This window comes from Drosophila tropicalis, unplaced genomic scaffold, assembly GCF_018151085.1.
Source record: "Drosophila tropicalis isolate 14030-0801.00 unplaced genomic scaffold, ASM1815108v1 contig_443, whole genome shotgun sequence".
NCBI classification, from domain to species: domain Eukaryota; kingdom Metazoa; phylum Arthropoda; class Insecta; order Diptera; family Drosophilidae; genus Drosophila; species Drosophila tropicalis.
The window spans coordinates 2,528,398-2,551,258 of record NW_027172907.1 but is presented as its reverse complement, the minus strand read 5'-3'; the positions used below and the strand labels follow the sequence as shown (position 1 = coordinate 2,551,258).

At 37.6% G+C, this 22,861-nt stretch overlaps 2 protein-coding genes across 10 annotated transcripts; one reads left to right on the top strand and one right to left on the bottom strand.

Annotated features, from left to right (window-relative positions):
• Positions 1-110: 110 nt before the first annotated feature.
• Positions 111-19,601, top strand: Nedd4 (E3 ubiquitin-protein ligase Nedd4). Of its 9 annotated transcripts, XM_068286416.1 has the most exons (20): positions 111-265; positions 499-711; positions 1,253-1,497; positions 10,107-10,189; positions 10,259-10,340; positions 10,923-10,961; positions 11,027-11,196; positions 12,323-12,473; positions 12,543-12,667; positions 12,910-13,009; positions 14,247-14,491; positions 14,895-15,162; positions 16,303-16,410; positions 16,633-16,870; positions 16,932-17,056; positions 17,123-17,264; positions 17,326-17,482; positions 17,556-17,849; positions 18,168-18,566; positions 18,634-19,601. In XM_068286416.1, the coding sequence occupies exons 3-20, from the start codon at positions 1,324-1,326 to the stop codon at positions 18,734-18,736; spliced, it is 3,003 nt and encodes a 1,000-aa protein (XP_068142517.1). In that variant the 5' UTR covers positions 111-265; positions 499-711; positions 1,253-1,323; the 3' UTR covers positions 18,737-19,601. The 9 variants fall into 9 exon arrangements, with proteins under 9 accessions (XP_068142517.1, XP_068142522.1, XP_068142518.1 ...); XM_068286417.1 differs by having other exon boundaries at positions 128-711; positions 11,027-11,187; XM_068286418.1 differs by having other exon boundaries at positions 129-711; positions 14,934-15,162.
• A 411-nt stretch (positions 19,602-20,012) lies between these two features.
• On the bottom strand, positions 20,013-20,997 carry LOC137573739 (serine protease 1-like). The gene is made up of 2 exons (XM_068285758.1): positions 20,706-20,997; positions 20,013-20,631 (listed from the first exon to the last, which is right to left on the bottom strand). Exons 1-2 carry the CDS (start codon positions 20,963-20,965, stop codon positions 20,070-20,072), a joined length of 822 nt encoding a protein of 273 aa, XP_068141859.1. The 5' UTR covers positions 20,966-20,997; the 3' UTR covers positions 20,013-20,069.
• Between the last annotated feature and the right edge of the window lie 1,864 nt (positions 20,998-22,861).

Sequence of the window (22,861 nt, the reverse complement as noted above, 5' to 3'; positions counted from 1 at the left end):
AAACGCAGTTTAGTGTAAACACAGCATTGATAACACATTTTACTCAAAAAAGTCGACTGCATGAGCGAATTCGTAATATCAAAGCGAATTCGCGCCCGATTAAGTGTTGTGTGTGCGAAAGAGAGACAACAGCTTTAGTGTTAGTTCGCGATTTGAAAAGTTATTAACAATGAAATTGTGAATGTTTCTTATAATTTGTACGCTCTAAAGTAATTAAAAACGTCCCCACATCAAGCGACACAGTGGAGGAGTTGCCGGATAAGAGGTATTGATGGCGTGGCTAGTTTGCAGGCTGCTGCCGCTGCTGCTCGGGAGTGTGAATTTTTTTTGTTGTTTATAAATTGTAGGCAAAAAAGAACTTGCCACAATTGAATAAAAAATAATTGGAGTGTCAAGGCAGGCGACAAAGGAATATGCATAAATATGTGAAAAACAAAGACTATATCCCCATATAGATACTTATACATACATACATATATATACCTATATCTTCTACAGACGTGATGATTTTCCGCAAATGAATACATATACTATAAAGTAGATTGAAAACTAAAAGCAAACGCTAACACGCACACACACAAGCACACATGCGCATATTTATACATAAATCAAGTGAAATTAAAACAAGAAGATTGTGTACATATATAGTGCGCGAGACGTCAAAATAATACTAGGCAAAGGCGGCCGAGCGAAGAAAACAAAAGGGAACTAGTAAGTACACTCAAGTTATATGTACATATGTATGTATGTACATATATGTACATTTGATGATTTTCTCTAAAAAAAATGATGACCAGGTCGAAAACCTTTCAAGCTTGGCTAATTATGCTCGGCTACTGGAAGCATGGCTGTATTTGTGTGTGTATGCCGCCCACACAAAGCTAGTTAGACAGAGATGGCATATGCATATTTAAAGTAACGTTCTTTTTATTTGTGTGTCTCTTTGTTGTCTGTGTCTCTGCCGCTGCCTCTGTTCTGCATGTGCACTCAATTTGGCCTTGCCAAGAGAACGAACCTAGGGCGGCGGCAACGTCGTCAGATGGGCGAGGAAGATAATATGGATGCATTGCAGCAGCTTCCAAAAAAAAAAAAAGAAAGAAAGAAAAATAACAACAACAGAAAAAATAATAAAAAAGCCATTGTTAGTCTTGGACGTTCGTGTCATTCGTCTCTTTTTCACTTTAATTTGCACTTCCGTCTTGGTCTCAGTCACAGTCTCTTCATCGTCTTCCTCTCTTTTTTTTTTTTGCAGCCAAGCGCGTTTTCCTTCTTTTCATTTCGTTTTTTCTATTGTGTCGTCGTCGTCGTCGGCGGGGAAACACCATGTCGACACGTTCTAGCGGCACTGTAGCCGCCTCTCCCATTCCATCGACATCGACAGGTGGCGATGTGCCACGCCCACCGCCCCGTCGTCGTGCCGCCTCAGTTGCAGGACAACAGCAGCCGCGCTCAGATTATGGAAATGGACATACGCCCCGTCGTTCCCTGGCTGCAGTGGTAAGTGAAACTGTCTCTCTTTCTCTTTCTTAATACTTGGTGGGTTTCAGGATTATTTTTGGGGGGAGCTCGGTAAAGGGAGAAAGCAAATCTGCCTTATCATTTTTGGTTTTATGGTATTTTCATTGTTAATCTAATCTAGAGTCGGCCGCAGGTAAAGGATAGGCGAAAAGGGGGCCGTCGGGAGCCTGCAAAACAGCTGTGGGGCGTTAGAAGAGGGTGGGGCTAGGGCTCTTTGTGGGTGCCTAAATTTTCAAGACAAGCGACATTTATAATATTGTTTTCTTTTTTTCTTTTCTTAAATTCTTGCCATATCTTACTTGCACTTTTGTGTAAGAATTACGAGAAAAATATAGTTAGTTTCATTTGATAAGATATCAACGTACATGTATGTATGTACATATATCTCTGTATGTGTATGTTGCTTAAATGTTGTATCATTTTCAAAATGAAACTATCTAACTAGTGTTAAACCAGTAAAATTTACGAAATTTTCCAAGTTCCGCCAACCTCTTAGTTAAAGGATCGGCTTAAGTCCCCAAAAAGTATGCAACAGGCGTGAAAGTGAAATGAAACATTCGTGTGGTTTTCGTGACCATGATGAACAGTGTATTAGGCGGCGCCCATCAGCTAATGTCTAGTGTTCGGTTCCGTTTGTATATAAACAAACGAAATACTGCAAACAAGCAATTAATACAGAACATTCTTTTATTTATTTATCTTAATTTAGCATCAGCCAAATAGCACTTGAGGCATGCCCAATACCGTCTTCGTCTCCTCATCGCGATCTTGATACATAATTGAATTTATCAACAATGCGTAATTTGTGCTTCAATGGAAAAAGTTATTCTGTTTGCTTAACTTATTTAACAAGTCGCCTGTCCAGACTCTGGCGATTAGGAAGGGGGTCTAGCTGACAGGGTGCCGCCCGACAACGATGGTCGAGGGAACAACGCGGGGGGCAAGCTATTTCATCTTCATTAGGGCCCTTGTGTTAAATTGAGACACATTTCTGTAGTTGTTGTCTCTTTTACTTGCTAATAAGATTCAAATATTTAATATGGGGTAAATCTGCGGAGTAGTGGCGACTTTCCCGTACCCTAGAGGAAAGCAATCTTTTATCCAATGTGTAGGGTATAAATACGTCAGACGCTTTAGTTCCTACGTCATCCTTTTGTTGCTAATGGGCTTAATTATCAGTTAACGGTTAATACATAAATGTATGTACATTTGTATGTATCTACATATGTATGCATTGCGTCAATCACTCTTCCACTCACTCACTATGGGCAACAAGTCAAATGTCAATTATAATTGATGAGCTCTTCGTGATGCTGAGAGAGGAAGGGCAGGAAGGAGTTTACAGGAGTTTGATTAGTTGTTCGCTCGCCCCTAAAAAAAAAAAGAGACATGTAATGCAGTCAGCGGCGCCGGTGTCAGCAGACACACACACACATTGCAGCAAAAGCAACAAATTCACATAAACACACACCCACAAGAATGTTTGGGTGATCAGCTGTTTTTGTTTTGCTTTGCTTTGGACACTTGTTCGCTCACGTTTTCATCATTGTGTGAGAGAGAAAGAGCGCACAAGAGACAAAACATTGAGTGGGGAGTGCTCCAAGTGCTTTAAGCTTTGGCGCCAAAAATACCTAAAGCTTTTTAGTTGAATATTTAGTGTTGCAAAAGTTCTGTGGGGGATCAATTTAAAACGTATTACATTGTGTATTTATTTTTTTTAATATACAGAAGAGTATTCATCAGCTTAAGTATACATGTTGTTAAAGAAATAGAAGAAATCTTCAAATTCACATAACAACATCCCCATCCCTAGAATAATAAGCTTTTGTGTTTGGAGAATCGGAGCACCCCTATCCTTGCCGCGCTAGGGCCACAATTTGTTTTAAACACCTACACACCCATGGTCACACTAATTTCGACGCGCATAGCTTTTTCGCTTTAGTTTAGCTTAGAACGTGAGAGTGACCGTTACGTGCAACGGCAGTCGCCAAGTGGGGAGACTTGTTTTGTTGTTGTCGTGTTTGCACTCGAGCTCACAAACACAACTCACACATACCACACCACACCACACACTTGCTGAGAGAACATGATTTTGCAATAGTCTTGGTGTGTGTTGTTTAATAATTTCTATCGCTGCTTTTTGCGTTTTTTCCTTCTTTTTTCTGTTTTTTTCTTTATTTTTTTTTTGGTTGAGGATTGTTAATAAAAGATAAATAAGTGAATAATTGAATTACACAAAAAATTATTTATTGCCGCGCAAAATAACAACAACAATAATAATAACAACAGTAATAACATCGGGAAAAAAAGATACAAGAGAGAAAAATAAACGTGGTTAATGTTTAATGCATCCATTCCAAGCAAATGTGTTAATTATATAAAGCCAAAAGAAAATAAATAATGAAAATAAATAAATTTCTGAGCGTAGAAAAAAAGCAACAGCCCAGAAAAGCATCAACATCGTGAGCTAATAATCAACGTCGCCAAATCCCCTCCATCCAGACCAGACCAGACCAGACGGCGATGAACAACAACGAGATTCGCCATTGCTCGGATTTGGATTGAGAATCGTTGAATCGCAATCAAATTTGTGGTTTCTTTCTTTCTGGGTCTTTTTATTATTAGTCATGCATGCTAAAAAAACCAAACGCCAAGTGAAAGAAAAATACAAATAAGAACAGAAAACCAAAACCAAAAAAAAAAAGAAACCAATGGGTTGGCCGGCAGTGTGTGTTGGTGGGAAACCTACTTAATTCTTTTGACGGCTGCGGCTTCTCTTTAACGTAACGTTTAGTTTACGTTACGTATACGCAATGTATGTACAACAACAAAATGAAAACATGCCGGAAGGAAGCCAGCTTCATCTCTAATGAAATTTCGATTACACTTGCAGGGATTTAACCCAAAACAATCGATCTCTCTCTCTCTCTCCCTCTTTCTCTCTGTATTGTCGGCTCGAGTCCGTGAAACCGAGCGCGTTTTCTATTTCCCTACCATGATAACGGCGCAACAATTGTTAACTGATCTGAAAGTCAACTTTTATGAGCCATTATCTATTTTCCAAAGAATTTTCATTTCTTTGTGTTGCTTTCATTTGGTGGGGTGGCCCTATCTATAACTGCTACTCTATTTTTATATTGTTACCACAACCAATTCCCATAGGCTGAAATAAATCGGAGACATATATCTGTCGGTGTGTTAGTTAGCAGACATCTTAAACAAAAATCATATTACTCAATGCAAGGGTATACTTACCTATATACAATAATAATAAAAAACAAAACGGCAATTGTTGTGGAACCTGTTCCTCCTCATCGCCGTCGTCGTCGTCGTAGTTGTCGGTCGTCCATTAACTGCAGCAACGCATAAAAAACCCAACCGACTGTCGCCTCGCTTCGCATCGCCGTGACCGAATCGAAAAATTCTTTGAATTACTTTGGCACTAACTCGTTTTGTGCAGTTAAAAGAAAGAAAAAAAAAAAAAACATACATAAAATGGGAAAAATGTCAACCCAAAAAACAAAACCAAAAAGAGTCTGAAAAAAAGAACCCAACCGTCAGAAATATAATAATGTTTGTTATTTTGTTTTTTTTTTGTTTATTTTTTACTGTTCAATTTAGTGCTCATATAGAGGCGGCGTGCAAATAAATTAACACACATAACAAAAATCTTCACCCAAAAAGGGGGAGAAATAACAAATAAAAAAAAGAGCAAAGATATCAAAGTAAATCATAATCAAAATCTAAAATGGCTGAATCAACAACCACTTCGCCATCGGTGACGAGTGAAGATGGTCAAATCCATGGCTACAATAATACTGATGTAAGTTTCTCTCTCTCTCTCTCTTTTTTGAATTCCGAATAACCTAGCCATATAAGTATCGTCTCAGGGTCGGTGTCGATTTGTCTCTCTCGCCCTCTGCTCGTATATCCACATAAGCCTCTAATTGAGCCGACTTTGATGTGTAGATCTAGCTCACGTATCCACCTCCTGCCCCAGCCCCTACCTGTACCTCCCTCTGATGGACAGACACTCGTCTTCTCTTTTGAGTATTTTGCATAGTTTTCCGGGCCTATGAGTGCAATAAACTTTCGTAGAAACCTAAATCTAATATTGTTAAATCAGCAAAATATTCCCCTAAAAGAATCTAATCAAAATATTTCATTCAACTCTCATTAACTTTCGAAAGTGTGACGCACTAACTTAGTTAGTTGATTTCATTTACTTTGAGGGACTGGCTGAGATGCTGGCTGCTGTCTACGTCATAGATACATATGTATCTATTTGCACATATGTACGTTAATGGAATGATATTTCGGTTTAGATCCCCTTTAGATTGAGAGGCTTAATCGAGCGAAGGTCAAGAGTTTATTATTAGGCAATAAATGTATTCAATATTTTGTTTGACTTGAATCTTCATTTCAATAATCGCATTAATTAGCAACCATACTGAAAAGTTGGAATGGAGTAAACAACTTCCATTTGCAAACAAATATAGAATTTTCCAAGGTATTAACAACAAATTTGAACAGCAATATTATGGTCTTTTTAAGAGAAACATTAATAGATTCTCGCTCAATTGATAAGTCTTCTTCTTGTTTCGGACTGCTTCAGATAAAACTTTTTTCCAATTATCCATAAGATGTAAGAGCAAATTTTGTTGACATTTTATACAGTTTCTTTGATAATCCCAATACCCTAAGTATTAATATGACCCTAATTATTAAGTGACAAAATTAAAAGGAGGTTAAATTCAGATCTGAGATGCTAAGGAGATTAAAATACAGACTATAATTTAATAAATTTTAATATATATTTCACTCAATATTCGATTGGCGCCGCTTTCTGTTTCGTTTACTCGTGGGTCGAAATATATAGAAATTTCTTTATATTGACCTTGAAGCAATTTCTCGATATTAATTTTCCACCAATTTAAATTCTTCATTAAGTTAAAAAAAGCAAGCCTAAAGCATGTTATTTTTGTCTTTTTTTTCGTGACATTCTATTTAAGGGAAAGAAAGTTGAATTAAGCTAGATCTATTAGGTATTAGGTATACATATATATATACATGTGTGTGTGTGTGTGTGTGCGTGGAATCTATTTGTCGTATTTGTCTGTGGCTAATCTATCAAAGAACATTTGCTGAAGGGGCACTCGGAGAGCATGTGTGTTGGGCGAGGCAGGGGGTGATTGAGATGGTGAGGGGGTATAGGTCAATTTGTGTAATGAATTTGCATCGACCTTTATTGAGGGGGGGACGAGGGGTCCCTTTGACAATGTGGCAAATAAACGTCAACAAATCAATTAGGTTAATGGTGGCCAAGAAAAATAAAAGGTTAGGGGGCCAGAGAAGATTCAATTTCCATTGAGTGTTAAGGATCTAAAGTATGTCAATGTTACAGTTCCATCATCTTCAAAATAACAATCTGTAAATTACAACTTAAATAATATTTGTGAACGAAAACGAAAACTGGGAATTTTGTTAAATGCTTTAACATTTTCTTATCAGCTTGTTCTCTTTGTTTCGGTTGCTTTGCTTCTTGTCCGTTTCGATTTTCGGGTTTCAGTAGACAACGGGCTACCGGCAAGTGCCAGCAGCGCCTTGACTTCATTTAGAGCCATTTGTTGTTGCTTTTGGCCTGGCCTATGCCTTATCAGGCAAGCAAATGACGATTACTCATATATATATTTCTGTGTTTTATTATTCATCATTCAGTTTTTTTTTTGTCGGATTGGGAGAGAATAAACTACCTCAAAAAAATAAAATAAAATGGTGTGTGGACGGTTGGGGGCGGTGGACTTGGTGGTGCACTTCAATGTCACATGGCATTCGAAATGCTAAAAGTGAACGCTTTTTTTGTTTCCCCTATGCCAATTTGTTGTTGATAATAGAAATTTAAAATTGATAATCACATTTAATGTGAAAGAGAGAACGAAATCAGCTCACGGGTGAGAGAGCGCCAGCTTTTTCAGTGGGCGTCATCGTCGTATGTCGTCAAAACGGAACGCAGGAAATTATGATTTTCGAAATGAGCCTAATTAAAATGTAATGATTTACCTATAATCCAGGTAGCAAACTACGTAATTCAATTCTCGGAAACGGTATTCTTCATCAATAGCGCGTGCAAAGGATTACTAGGAAAAATAAGCAAGGCAACATGAAAGATGAGTACACTTAAGCAGGGGGAATCCAGGCTAACTTGTCTTATCCTTGAACTCGTCACCATCAACTAAAGAAGCAGATGTTATTATAAAGTGTCAATATTGAACTTTGCAAATAAAGGGCATTTGAAATTAGTATTTTATTATAAAGCTTTTAGATTAAGATCTAGGTTTCAAGGGATGTTAAAATGGATAAGTTACTTTATTTACAATTGCCTAAAATAGAGTTAGTTAGTTGAAAAAGATAATGAGTCAGTGTAGTTAAAAGATCATAAAACGTTTTTCACTAGAGAAAAGGGATAAATCAATCAAAGTAATAAACAGCTAACTCTCTCTCTCCCTCTCTCCAGCTCTATCTCTTTCTCAAGCTAATTTCAAGGTGTAGACGTTAAGCTTATTGCAGAACTTAATTTTTAACTTTGCTGTCATTTATTTGAACAGTTTTAAGCTAATTTCCCCAGTTGCTGCTGGCTGCTGGGTTCTCTGGCTCTCCTGTCAGTTTGCAGTTGAGATTTAATGGCTAAAAATCAATTGAATGCCAACTAACAACAATCTCAGCTCAATGTCAATGTCTGTTTGGGATTACTTTATCTAGGTAGCTTTTTGCTGATTGATTGGACATTGCAGTGCTTTCCGTCCGCCCGCTAGTCCCTCCCTTATCAGCTTGCCTCTCTCCTGGTGGCTGTCTCTTGTTTCGCCTCGTCTTTCTCTTTGTTCGACAATTATAAATAATCATTAGATATGCGAGAGACGGCGTCATTATACCCGGTACCCTACCCGGCTGTTCCCAAACAAGATATCTAAATGCATTCGGTTACGCTGGCAAATACACTGGGATAGGTATGGGGGTTGGGTTCGGGATGTGGGGTTGTGGCGGGTTGGGAAAGCCGCCTTAAAGAGCTTGTCGTCGCCGCGTTGCTCTTATATAGTTGTTGTTTTTTTTTTCTTGTTGAAAATCAATATAAATACGAAAGTACAAGTTCATGGAAAATGGAAAAAGTTTTTACCCCCCCCAGGTTCCCCAGAACGAAGTGAACGACAAAATGGCACATGTAAAACAACAACAATAACAACCATATGACCAACAACAAATCTGAAAATAAAGCCAGTCAGGGTCAGTATGTGGTCTCCACCACAACATGCGCGTTTGTTTTGTTGATTCTCTTGATATTTGATATGAAAATTCAGTTCTCTTGTCGCCTAACGACGCCGTTCACAGAGACACACACATGTCTACCGATTCGAATGTCCAATCGTCTGTCCATCTATCCATCTGGCCAGTGGTCAGCAGCAGTAAAATGAGGAGAGGCTTCAAAAGGGGTGTTCAGTTACGAACTCTTATTTGACAAACACAGCCTGTAAACCTAATCCAAAAGGAGGAGGCCGATCCCCCTCTCTCTCTCTCTCTCTTCTCTCTCTTTCTCTATGTCTATCTCTATCTCTGTTGGATATTTGTACGTAACTTTTTCGCCACTAATTGGACTATATAATTATGATGTTGTCGGCTTGTGAATATAGAACCATGTAATTAATATGATTTTGTCATATAGTTATGTAAATAAAAGCTACGAGTTGCGATCTAACAACAAGGGAGCTAGATATAATTAAAATATGTATTCACATAATGAGAGAATGAATCACAGCCACAAAAACAAAAAATGTAACTTAAAACATATGCAGGAAGGTCAAGGTCAGTCTAGAGGAAATTATCTAGCCAGCAACAATTATAATACACACGCAAGAAACAACGAAAAAAAAAACTCTTAAAAATGCCAGCATAAAAATGCATAAATTAGTCACAGGCACACGCGGCGTATGCGTAATCACTGGCATTAAGCATAAACGGCAAAAGTGTGTGTGTGTGTGCGTGCGTGTAAGGGCATGTTTTGTGTATGAGTGTGTGTGTGGCCAGCCAGCGGGGCTTATTTACTTACAATTTAACCACCACACCAAAAAAAGAAAAGAAAATAACGCCCCCTCCTCAATGACCCACCCATCCACAGTGGGGCAAAGATGTCAAACCAACATATAATATGTACATTTGAATTGCTTGATTTAAAGACTTTCATATAGAAAATGGCAAGCTTTCTTTTCTGATTTGATATTGGCTTATTTTGGAACCACTGTAGCATTCCATAAAAATAAAATAAACAGTAGGTTCTTGGCATTGAATTTGGTCTTTCCCCTTCTATCTTTCCTTCTCTTTCACTCTCTCGCTCTCACTGTGTGTGAGTGTGAGTGTGGTTTCTCCAGCGATGCGTGCACAAGTGGCTCTACTTAAAACAGCTGATGAAACAAACTATCTAGTCTCTTTTCCTCCTTTTTTTTATTCTTTATTGCTAATTTCCTTTTATGTGTGTTTCCTTTTCTCTCATTTGCCAACGTTTTTCTTACATTTTTTATGTGTATTTGTGTTTTCCGCAGAATGATTCTGGAGACTCGTGTCATTTACGGATTGTTGTGCTCAGTGGTCAATCTTTGGCCAAAAAGGATATATTTGGCGCCAGGTAAGAAATAGTCCTCTAACATGGAAACAAATCTTTAACTTGTTACTCTTTCTTTCTGTTTCCACACAGTGATCCATATGTCAGAATCGATTTGAATACAATTAATGGTGATATAAATATTGACTCGGTCTTAACTAAAACAAAAAAGAAGGTAAATACACACGTGAATGGTGCATCCATCACCACCATCCATCCATTTGACCGCTTATCTTATCTCTGATTTCGCCATGCACCTTCTTTTATTATTATTATTAGTATTATTTACTAACTGCTAACCAAGCAAGCAACTATAGAACACTTTGATTGTGCGATTAACAAATGTAAAGAACAATTTTTATCAAATCATTTTGGCGGTTAGTGTGTTTGCCTTAATGACTCAGGCCGGACAAAAGAAATATAAAAAATTGTTAATATTTTAGATTTAACAATTTGTTTAATCAACAGTTCCTTTCTCAAGGTTGCTACGGATATTAAAACACACATATACTAAATGAAAAGTTAAAAAGATGCAAACAATGCCTTATCGATATATTTTTTATTAAATTTCCAAGACGTCATTTTATATTCCAGTTTATTAGGTTTTTATTCAGTAAGAATTATGACTCTGGGGAAAATCTGAAATGAGAATGCAATTCTAGATTTAACGAACGTTTAACTAATAAAGATATAGTCCCAGATAGATAATCATCTACTATGTCCAAATTGATAATTGATTTTTTTTCATTATTCGCAGACACTGAATCCATCCTGGAACGAAGAATTCATATTCAGAGTAAGTTTTCTGTCTGGTTCTCTGTCAACGATTGAATAAGTTTTCATTGCATTTTTTTTGCGCAGGTTAAGCCGTCTGAACATAAACTTGTGTTTCAAGTATTTGACGAGAATCGTCTGACACGCGATGACTTTCTGGGCATGGTTGAGCTGACACTGGTGAATTTACCCACAGAGCAAGAGGGAAGAACCATTGGAGATCAGAGCTATACGCTGCGTCCGCGCAGGTCAGTAGGGTATGTTTATATGATTTGCAGTTTGATTTTGTTTATTTAATTTCAGTTAATTTACACAACTCTCTATATACATACTATATAAGATCGAATAGAAACAAGAAAAAAAAACCAATTTAAACAAAAATCAGAGAAATATAAATGAAGAAAGTAATAGATATTAGAAATTATGCCATTTTGTAAATTTAATCGCTGTTTTAAGTTGTACATGTCCACATACAAACAACACCAACACCCATATTCATGCATATATCTGTACATATATATATACATATATACAATGTATATACATATATAAGGAATCTGATTCTGGATAAGCTTTCGATTCAATTCCATTTCAAAGTCTTTAACTATCATCGCAAAACAGTTTGACTCAGTTCTCAGTTTCCTGAGAAATCCAAAAGTTGTGATAAACAAAACCTCTTAAACTCTCAAGTTCGGGGCATCTATAGTTTCTCCTCTCTCTCGCTCTCTCTCCCCCTTTCTCTCGCTGTCTCTATTTCCACTGAGTCTTTTGAGCATGGACTTTGATCCAATAAACATATCATATATGTATAGCTGGTAATAGTATTCACACGTCAGGCATGGAAAATTCAATAAATCATTCCAATTTCTTGTTGCACATTCCTTGTATATATATTTGTGTATATATTTATGTATATTGATATATGTACATTTATATATTTAGAGAAAGAATCATTTGTAGTAGTTTTTGCTTTTTTGTAAAACGTTTCATAGCTCCTCCCACCTCCCACCTAGGTTGGGGGCCGGGGCTAGGAGATGGGCGCCGCAATGAACACCTTTTAGACTAGACGCTTTTCAATTTTACCGAGTATATTAACAATTTTTTGTTTCTTTCCTTTTTTGTATATTTGCTTTGGGTTTATTTTTAGTTAACGCTTTGTATAATTGTTCTTGTTTTTAACCTGTGTGCGTGTGTATTTCACTATGTATGTGTGTGAGTGCAAGTGTGCGAGTGGGGAAGGTTGCCCGTGTTTAATCATCTTTTGTTGCTTCTGTTTTTCACTCATTAATGTTTACAATATTATATCCTACTCCCCACCCCCAAACCCAACGTATGTGATGTATATATATGTGTATATATATATATGTATATGCAATTATATAGCGCCAAATCACGCATCAAAGGCACTCTGAGGATCTATCATGCTTTTATACGCGAAACACGCGAACAGAGCAGCGAACCCTCGAGCAACAATAGCGATGGCGAATGGGAGCATGTGGAGGCCAGCAATTCGGTAGAGACATCAGCACAGCCGGTAAAATTCTTACTGCCAGAGATCAGAGATTAGATCTTCAACTCTATCAACTCTTTTATTTGCTTCTAGCATCCTTTTCCTACTGGCGGACATGATGCGTTGCCAGCTGGCTGGGAGGAACGACAAGACGCCAACGGACGCACTTACTATGTAAATCACACAGCACGCACCACACAATGGGAGAGACCAACTATGTAAGAATGCGCGAAATCGATTACTAGGATCTATTCCTGACCAGCCTCCAATTGGGAACATTACAAAGCCCAAGAGGTTTCCCAATGAAACCTTATCGCTTATTCTTATAATGATTTATATGTATTCGAATAGTCAGCGCTAAAGAATGGATCTTATAATCGATACGCATCTCTTTTTATATTGATTCCTTTCTTTTTACTAAACATTATTTGTGTGTCTCTCCCCATCCTTGCCTCATTAGCTTGACCACAAACAACAGCCATGCCGCTGATCAATTGGCCTCTGATTTCCAAAGACGTTTTCACATTAGTGTGGATGAAACGGAGTCGGGACGATCCGCGGTAAGTTTAATTAAGAGCATTTACAATCGAATTACAACTACAACTATATAGAATAAATATTTAAATTGTTTCAATCGCCAAACAACAAACAAGCAAAACAAATCAACAAACCAAACAAAAAAAACTACAATTTATTCTATATACACCAAACTATCTACAACTTTTTATCTATTGTTATATATATTGCATGTGTGATTATGCATGATTTTTATTATTTTTTAACTTTAACAACAAACACACACACACACACACATGTGTACAAAAAACATCACACTCTGCACACAACACACAAAAAATTCTCCTCTCATCCTACTAAAAACAAATTCAATGCAAGATTTTCTTTATATAAAATTTATCGTCTAAATTCACAAAAAAAAAAAAAAACAAAAAAAAATATCTGAAAAAATATTTCACAAAACACAAAAAATAATAATTGAAAACGACAAAATAGAGATCAAGGAACGCTGCTCTTGAAGAGATTACCACTGCAAGTGACCAAGACGACCAAAGTGTCAGCTATAGCAGTGGGGATGAGGAAGAGGATGAGCTGGATGCGAATTGTCTGAGCTGTGGTCAAATCCACAATGAGGAACAGGCCGAGGAATTGGCAGAGGATGTGGACTGCCAGCAGCCACTGGTGACCACAAATTCAACAGATGACGATCAACTGCCCATTGCATCAGCAGCAGCCGCAGTCTCAGCAGCATCCTCTCAAAACGCTCAAATTTGTGATATACTCGATAGGAATCTGTACCTGAGACGCATATTTGTAATGCCAATTATTAGAATATTTCCTCTATTCTTTGCCATAGTTAAGCTAGAGATCGAAATGGTGCTATGATGATGGTTCCTCCCCGGAATGCCGTCTCTCTCTCATCCATTCTCGCTGTCTCAACTGGATCTTGAATGCTGTCGCGCTATTCATTTGAAGTGACATGTGAAATGTGTCACGGTCGCGGGTTAAATCTATTGTTACACATTTCCACGCTAGAGATCCAGTTGAGTTGACAGAATCTAATGATAATTTGTGATGACATAGCACCATTACACGATATGTATGTATTCGATATATTTGTATATATGTAGGCTAGCTTATGGATAGTTTTGTAGTAGAAACAGCATTTCAAAATCGATTTTTTACATATGCCATTTGCCAATTTCCAATTCGATCCATTCTTATAACTATAATATACTAAAATGTATATATATATATATATATATGTGTATATATATGTAGGATGCCATCAGTCAATTTAGTATAGAGGATAATAACAATACAACGCCAGCAACACCAACAACAACACCAACAGCAACAACACCAACAACAATCTCACGCACACAGTCACAAGCATCTCTGGCCACAACACCAACGAACAGCAGCAACAACAGCAACAGCAACAACAACAACAACAACTACAACAATGTTGACATGGATATACAAACGAATCCACCTTTACCTCTCCCCCCAATGGATCATGCCAGGTTAATATTGAAGAATGAAGCGCACCTAAATGTTAGCACCATTTCCTCCTTTAACCATTTTAAGCCACACACCTTCTCCTCTTTTCTCCTTCTCCTGTTCCGCCTCCTGCTCCTCTTCTTCTTCCTACTCTCTCAATATCCCAACTGTCAATTGCCCCTTGTCCTTTCTTTTAAAGAATTGCAAGATCTAAATTCAAAATCTAGTTAAATTTTGTGTTAGTGTCCGTTTTGATACCTTCAATTGGATCTCTATCTCCTATCTCTCTCTGTCACACACACTCTGTCTCTTTCTGTCTTCGGACACTGTCAGATGCATTTAGCGTCTGCTTAGCAATTTTGAATTTATCTCCCCGGCCCTGAAAAACAACCAATTTCTTCTTCTTCTTAATCTTTATAAATTCAGTTTTGTTTACAATTCACTGCGACATCCCGTCGCTCATAGGCAGCCAGAAATCTCACTGACCAGTTTGCAAAACGATTTGCGTCCCGTGCGGCAGGCACCGGAATTGCCGGCCATAGCCATGACCAATCTAATGACGCGTCGTGCCATCGATAATATGTCCAACAATTTGGGACGCCAGCAATTGGATAACCGTCAGCAGCAGCAGCGAAGACGACAGCAAATGCAATTGCAATTGCAGCAGCAACAGCATCAGCAAAATAGGCAATTGGTTAGCATGAGTTCCACACACTCAAACACACACACACACCCACCCATGCACACCATAGCAGAGACACGTAACACACGCACACACAAACAGATACATATGTACATGAGTATTGTTGTTGTAACGTTCATTTGTAGTTTTTGGTCGATTTCTTGTTGTGTGATTGTCATCTGTTGTCCATAACGCCGTCCACCCTCTTAGCCTTACCTTACCTTAGCCCACCCTTCCTTGCCTTGTTTCTCATACAATATCAAGTCGGAATTCAACTATTTTAACATTGCAAAATTTGTCATATTTGTTGAAACATTAAACTAAAGAGAGAAAATACAAAAAAATACATGGGCTTAGTATGGGGTCGTCGTATAAATGTTCAGAGGGTAAGCTATATATATACACCCACACACAAACTCCACGATCGACATATACTCATTGAAATGAAGAAAATTATATAAAGAAATTCTAAAAAAACAAAAATATTGTCATCACAAGATCCATCATCATTATCGTCCTCATCATCATCATCATCAATCAAACGATCGTTAGATTGATTAATTAACTTTAGTTGTGTTGTTGTCTGCATGCGCATTTATTTATATGCATAATGTATACATATAGTATTATACATACATATAGTGTTCTTGAACTATATTCGATTGTGTTTTCGATTTTTTCTTTGATTGGTCTTGTTCTCTGTCTTTTTCATAATACCATAACAAACATTTCTTTTTTGCAGCTATTTTGTATTTTTGTTAATGTTTATATTTGCCTGTATACATACTATTACTATTAATATTATTATTACTATTATTAATAATATTATCATTAACATTAACATTTTTATTATTATTAGAACAATTTGTATTACGCTTTTTTCCACCCAAAATATGTTAACTATGATTTCTGCTTTATGTGTTTAAAGAAAGAAAGAAAAAAAGAAAACTCTACCAAACGAACAACAAAAGAAGAAGAAAAACATAAACAAATATTTTTGTAATTTGACAAATTTACTTATTATTTTTATCAACCCTTTCTTTTCTGTTTCTTCCAAAAAATCAACAAATAACCCAAAAAAAAAAAAAAAAAAAAAACAAATCAACATTTATGCAATGCATATTCATCATATCAAATAAATATTATGATTAGAATGAAGACACCGATCACACAGACAGCCACAATCCCTCAGAGATCTCAGCTCCGTCCACACGACGCAATTCCGAGGAAGACAACAGTGCAGTTGTGCCGATGGAACAAGTAAAGATTCATTTTTCTACCTATCAACTCTATATACATATACATACTTATATATATACATAATTATATATTGCATGCCCAACCCCTTCACCGTTTTATATATCCATGCAACCACCCATAGTCCAGCATCTTTCTCTCTCTCTCTCAATCTTTTTACAGATCTTTAAGGTCATTGTTAGTACATGAGAATTACAATCGATCCTTTATCTGTTTTCGTTACAGAATGCTGGCAGCGAAGAGGAGGCTCTACCACCGCGTTGGTCCATGCAGGTGGCACCTAACGGACGGACCTTCTTTATCGATCATGCTGCAAGGCGTACAACATGGATCGATCCCCGTAATGGACGCGCTAGTCCAATGCCAAATCAAACACGTCGCGTAGAAGATGATCTCGGCCCATTGCCTGAGGGCTGGGAAGAGCGTGTGCACACGGATGGACGTGTCTTCTACATCGACCACAGTGAGTAATTCGAGAGCTACTCGGAGAACGATTCTTGATCGAAACGAATATTCAATTGCAGATACGCGCACTACACAGTGGGAGGATCCACGTTTGTCCAATCCAAATATCGCTGGTCAGGCTGTACCGTATTCGAGAGATTACAAACAGAAATACGAGTATTTCAAGAGTCATATTAGAAAGCCTGTATGTATTTTGAGATTCCTTTGATTCAACGCTCACTAAACTGCTTTATTTGTATCTCATTCGCAGACAAATGTACCAAATAAATTTGAAATACGCATTCGTCGTACATCGATATTGGAGGATTCATACAGAATTATTAGTTCGGTGACCAAAACCGATTTACTAAAGACTAAATTATGGGTAGAGTTTGAGGGAGAGACTGGTTTAGGTAAGTTTTTTGTTTAGTGGACCTTTCCTGGACTATCCATATTAATTTTGAAATGTTTCAGATTACGGTGGCCTTGCTAGAGAATGGTTCTATTTACTGTCCAAAGAAATGTTTAATCCATATTATGGTCTCTTTGAGTACTCGGCTATGGATAATTACACATTGCAAATAAATAATGGAAGTGGTTTATGTAACGAGGAGCACTTAAGTTATTTCAAGTGAGTATCGCATAATTCAATTGACACTTAATTGGTTTATTTTGATTACATATTTGCATTCGAATATTTGTAGATTCATTGGTCGCATTGCTGGCATGGCTGTTTATCATGGCAAATTGTTGGATGCCTTCTTCATACGTCCATTCTATAAGATGATGCTTCAAAAGTCCATCGATCTGAAAGATATGGAATCCGTCGATACGGAGTATTACAATTCATTGATGTGGATCAAGGAGAATGATCCTCGCATTTTGGAGCTAACATTCTGTCTGGATGAGGATGTCTTTGGACAGAAAAGTCAGCATGAACTGAAAACCGGTGGCGCCAACATTGAGGTGACAAATGAGAACAAAGATGAATACATCAAGTAAGTTAAAAACTTAATGAGTTAGTTTAGGGTATAAGTAGCGTATTTCATGTTTGGCCCGCTAGCTTACCTCATAGATTTTCAACAAGTTTTGTCAGTCTGTGTGAAAAATATTTCCTTTCGTATATATGTATAAAATGTCTTGTGATAACGCAAATGAGATAGGATCAAACATCAGTATAAAGAAGAATGGAAGATTAATTGAAATAGAGGAGGGAGGACGTGTTAGATAAGACTTTGGTTATGGTTTCCTCCAAATGGTTGGGGGAAACCCCTGATAAATATTGATTTTTAATGCATTTCATTGTTTTGATATAGGCTCGTTATCGAATGGCGCTTTGTGGCGCGTGTTAAGGAACAAATGTCTGCCTTTTTGGATGGCTTTGGTTCGATTATACCTTTGAATTTGATCAAGATCTTCGATGAGCATGAACTGGAGCTGCTTATGTGCGGTATACAGAATATCGATGTAAAGGATTGGCGTGAGAATACTCTGTACAAAGGTGACTATCACATGAATCACATCATCATCCAGTGGTTCTGGAGAGCTGTTCTCTCCTTCTCCAATGAAATGCGTTCGCGTCTATTGCAATTCGTTACGGGCACATCCCGAGTGCCGATGAATGGTTTCAAAGAGCTATACGGTTCCAATGGCCCACAAATGTTTACAATTGAGAAATGGGGTACACCCAATAACTATCCCAGGGCACACACCTGGTAAGCATTAGTTAATGGATGTTGAATTATAAGAAGAATATAAATATATATATTTTTTTTCTGACAGCTTCAATCGTTTGGATCTACCTCCCTATGAGGGCTATCTGCAGCTCAAGGACAAACTGATCAAGGCCATTGAGGGCAGTCAAGGGTTCGCTGGAGTGGATTAATAACACTGGCAACTTGGGCGAGGGCATCGTGGGTGACGGTGAATGGTTATTTCTGGAGGTGCAGCAGCAATTTCAGCAAGAGCAAGTGGAGCAACAGCAGCGACTTCGGCTGCAACAGCGACTGCGGCAAGAAGCAACATCACAGCAGCAACAACAACAACAACAACAACATCAATATCAAGGGCAACAAAGAAACCGCATCTCATCTAGTTGGAGGTTCACCGCCACCAAATCGTGTACTTATTTGTTAGTTTGCTTTTGTATTATAATCATTTTTGCTAGTATAGTGTTATTTCGTATGTATTTTTAACTAGACGCGCCACACACAGTTCCGCAGTGTCCCAGTTCTGCATGGTCATGGCAGGCGCTAATTCAATTCTGTGGGCAGCAACTGCAACAGCAAACCTAAAGAGTCCATAAATGATTACCTATCTATTACCAATTTGCCGACAATTGTAAAAAGTTGTAAACGTTTTGCAAACTACACACATAAAAAGAGAGAAAGGAAGTAAAAGAATATTACCATATATATATACATACATACCTACCATATACATATATATGCTTAATTGCTTAACAAAATATATTATATATCTTTAAACACAAAGAAATGCAAATTTTTATAAATGTTATTTTTATGTGCTATTCCCCCCATCCTCTCCGAATCGCCCCCTTTAAAGAACCACGAAACAAGCAAGTTATGCCTATCAATTTTTGAAGTAAGTTCAACAAAAAAAGAAACAATTTTTTTTTTTTTGTATTATATATATATGTGTATGTGTATTTAAAAAAAAAAAAACGATGATGATAATGTTAATGTGTATAAGTCGATTTACTATTAAATAAACAATTATTGAAATGAAAATGAGAGGATATATATATAAAAATATAAATAAAAAGCAAAATTCAAATTTGCAAAAATAAAATTTATAAATGTATAATTGTATAAATGTTAATTATATACACATACATGCATTCCAAATGTTTACGACTAAAACTATTGTATGATTGATTCATCTAAAACAGAGTTATGTTTATAAAAAAAAAAAATAATAATTTGTAAATCAAATTATGGCATGCAAAGAGTTAAAACTAATTGTTTCAAACAACAACATAAAATTAAACAAGGAAACAACAATAAAACCTATAAAAAAAATATAAAAAGGAAAACTGAAAAAGAAAAAAAGCAAGAAATGTACTTAATTAAATACCAATTGTGAAAACATTTAACTATTTAATATTTCTGTTCTCACTCTTATCCCAGTTTGTAAACACATTTCATTTATGTTTTAGTCATTTAATATTTTATTTTTGATTTCAAATATTCATTCATTTAATAGTAGATGCCAGTGTGGTCCTTGATCCAGTCCAAGTAGCTGGTAACACGGGTGAACACAGCTGGGTATTCCTTTTCGCAGCCAGCAGCTGAGCCGAAAGAGGTCAGACCGATTTGGATCTTGTCGCTTTCGAGGACCAATGGGCCACCAGAGTCACCGTTGCAGGTGGACACACCAGCGGAAGTCGACACACAGATGTTGGAGTCACGGATGAGGGTCAAAAAGGTGCGTTTGCAGGCGGTGTTCGAGATGATGTGCATGTGGGCGTACTGCAGGTGAGCGGCAACCGAGCTTGAAGAGTCCGAAGTGCGGCCCCAGCCGGAGGCAATGACCTCATCACCGGTGTAGGTAGAATAGTGGGACTCCAGTTTGGGCAGCTCAACGGAGTGAATGGCGCTGTTGTACTCCACATGGGGAATGCGGATCAGAGAAATGTCATTTTTCAGGTTCTTGCTGTCCCAGTCGGAGTGGATGATGATGTCATCCTTGGTAACATGGTGCTTAACCTTGGGGCTGGAACGGACAGTGCTGCCTAGAGAAACCTCAACGGAGTCAACGCTAGAGATAGAAAAATTAAAAATTAAAAATTATAGCCAATCTGCCATCTGGGCTATGATCTTTTCGGTGCCTACCCATCAGTGCAGTGAGCAGCAGTCAAAACCCATTCGTGACCAATCAGGGAGCCGCCGCACCACGCCGAAGAGGAGCCAATCTTAAGGGAAAGACCCACTTGGTAGGGGAACTGATCGGTGTGAGCATCTTCGCCATGGGTGATGCGTCCACTGGGTCCTTCCTGCACGGGAACCAACACCTCACGGGGTTCAATCTGGCTGCGTAGAGCCGATCCGGAGGCATAGGCCAAAGCCAAGGCGAAAACAATAAGCACTTTCATGTTGAGTCTACAAAGAAGTGTATAACATACCTGGACACTGGGTTGGCCTTTTATAGAGGCATTCTCCTTCAATCTACGTTGCTGACGTACAAATAGATATACAGGTGGGCTATCTGATCTACGATTGAGGCACCTGTTCAAGTGGTCTGGGGTTGCTCTTGTAAGTCGCACGCTTTCTTATCACAATACCAGCGAAATTCTAAATTGATCTGCGTCTGTTTTTTCTTTTTTCTTATGGAAGAGTTAAGATACGGCACATGAATTGGCAACTTCTGTTATCTATTCAACATTCGAACTGAATTATCAAGTCTATCCGTTCTCAGATTTTCGATTGGCCTTGAGGTGAGTAAGGGATGATATTTAGAATTAACAAAATTTGATTCCCAACGTCGATCCGTTGTGTTAAATCTTTCCGTTATAGTGACCTAGGCATTTATTTAAAACAGATCGAAAATTTTCTTTAGTTTATTCTCCCGATTAAATAAGTTGAATCAGATTTTCCTTTTAGAATTCGTTCATTATGAAGACAACTGACAATGTGGATTATCATGTTTTCTTTTCTTACATCTGCAGCACTTCAGCAGGCGATGCGGATGGAAAAGGACTCAAAACCAACGCCAAAAGGACATCGCGATCTTTTCTCAAATGCTGTTAAAAGTAATAAGTAATTTTTCTTAAATTAATTATCAATATAAAGATTTAGTTACAGGTAAAAGTATCAATAAATGAGTTTTGTGTACCGTTCGAGTTTAAATTTGGTAGTTTTCAAGAGAGTAGGAACGCCTTAAACAGGAAATTACATGTCCTGCATCCTTAGATGACCCCGGGACATCCTAGGAAACCATTGTTTTTTCCTGCGGCAGGATTTGGGAATTTTAGAGCTAAAATATTGAAAAAGAATAATATTCTCTCCAACCATCAGGGTCTGTCTTTTAACCGCTAGGCGGACTTTTTGAATTTGGCGGGCAACGAAATTCGAAGTTTTAATGACGAAAATCGCCCTCACATGTGAAACACCAGGCCAACAGAATTACTTAGTAGGTGGGTGGTGTAAAATTTTTATTAAATGTGTAACGGACTTTTGGGCATTTAAAATTTTAAATTTAACAGCCAGGCGGCTTTTTTGAATTTGGCGGGCAACGAAATTCAAAGTTTTAACGACGAAAATCGCCCTCGATCACATGTGAAACACCAGGCCAACAGAATTACTTAGTAGGTGGCTGGTGTAAAATTTTTATTAAATGTGTAGCGGACTTTTGGGCATTTGAATTTTTGAATTTAACCGCTATGCGGACTTTTTGAATTTCCCGGGCACCGAAATTCGAAGTTTTAATGACGAAAATCGCCCTCGATCACATGTGAAACACCAGGCCAACAGAATTACTTAGTAAGTGGCTGGTGTAAAATTTTTATTAAATGTGTAACAGACTTTTGGGCATTTGAAATTTTAAATTTAACAGCCAGGCGGCTTTTTTGAATTTGGCGGGCAACGAAATTCGAAGTTTTAATGACGAAAATCGCCCTCGATCACATGTGAAACACCAGGCCAACAGAATTACTTAGTAAGTGTCTGGTGTAAAATTTTTATTAAATGTGTAACGGACTTTTGGGCATTTAAAATTTTAAATTTAACAGCCAGGCGGCTTTTTTGAATTTGGCGGGCAACGAAATTCAAAGTTTTAACGACGAAAATCGCCATCGATCACATGTGAAACACCAGGCCAACAGAATTACTTAGTAGGTGGCTGGTGTAAAATTTTTATTAAATGTGTAGCGGACTTTTGGGCATTTGAATTTTTGAATTTAACCGCTATGCGGACTTTTTGAATTTCCCGGGCACCGAAATTCGAAGTTTTAATGACGAAAATCGCCCTCGATCACATGTGAAACACCAGG

Excerpts from the sequence above, each read along its gene's own strand:
- LOC137573739 (XM_068285758.1), bottom strand. The coding sequence starts at position 20,965 with ATGAAAGTGCTTATTGTTTTCGCCTTGGCTTTGGCCTATGCCTCCGGA. Across the intron at positions 20,632-20,705 it reads GCTGCTCACTGCACTGATGG|CGTTGACTCCGTTGAGGTTT; the intron begins GTAGGCACCGAA and ends TTCTATCTCTAG.
- Nedd4 (XM_068286416.1), top strand. The coding sequence starts at position 1,324 with ATGTCGACACGTTCTAGCGGCACTGTAGCCGCCTCTCCCATTCCATCG. Across the intron at positions 12,474-12,542 it reads TAGAGACATCAGCACAGCCG|CATCCTTTTCCTACTGGCGG; the intron begins GTAAAATTCTTA and ends ATTTGCTTCTAG. Across the intron at positions 17,265-17,325 it reads TGAGGGAGAGACTGGTTTAG|ATTACGGTGGCCTTGCTAGA; the intron begins GTAAGTTTTTTG and ends GAAATGTTTCAG.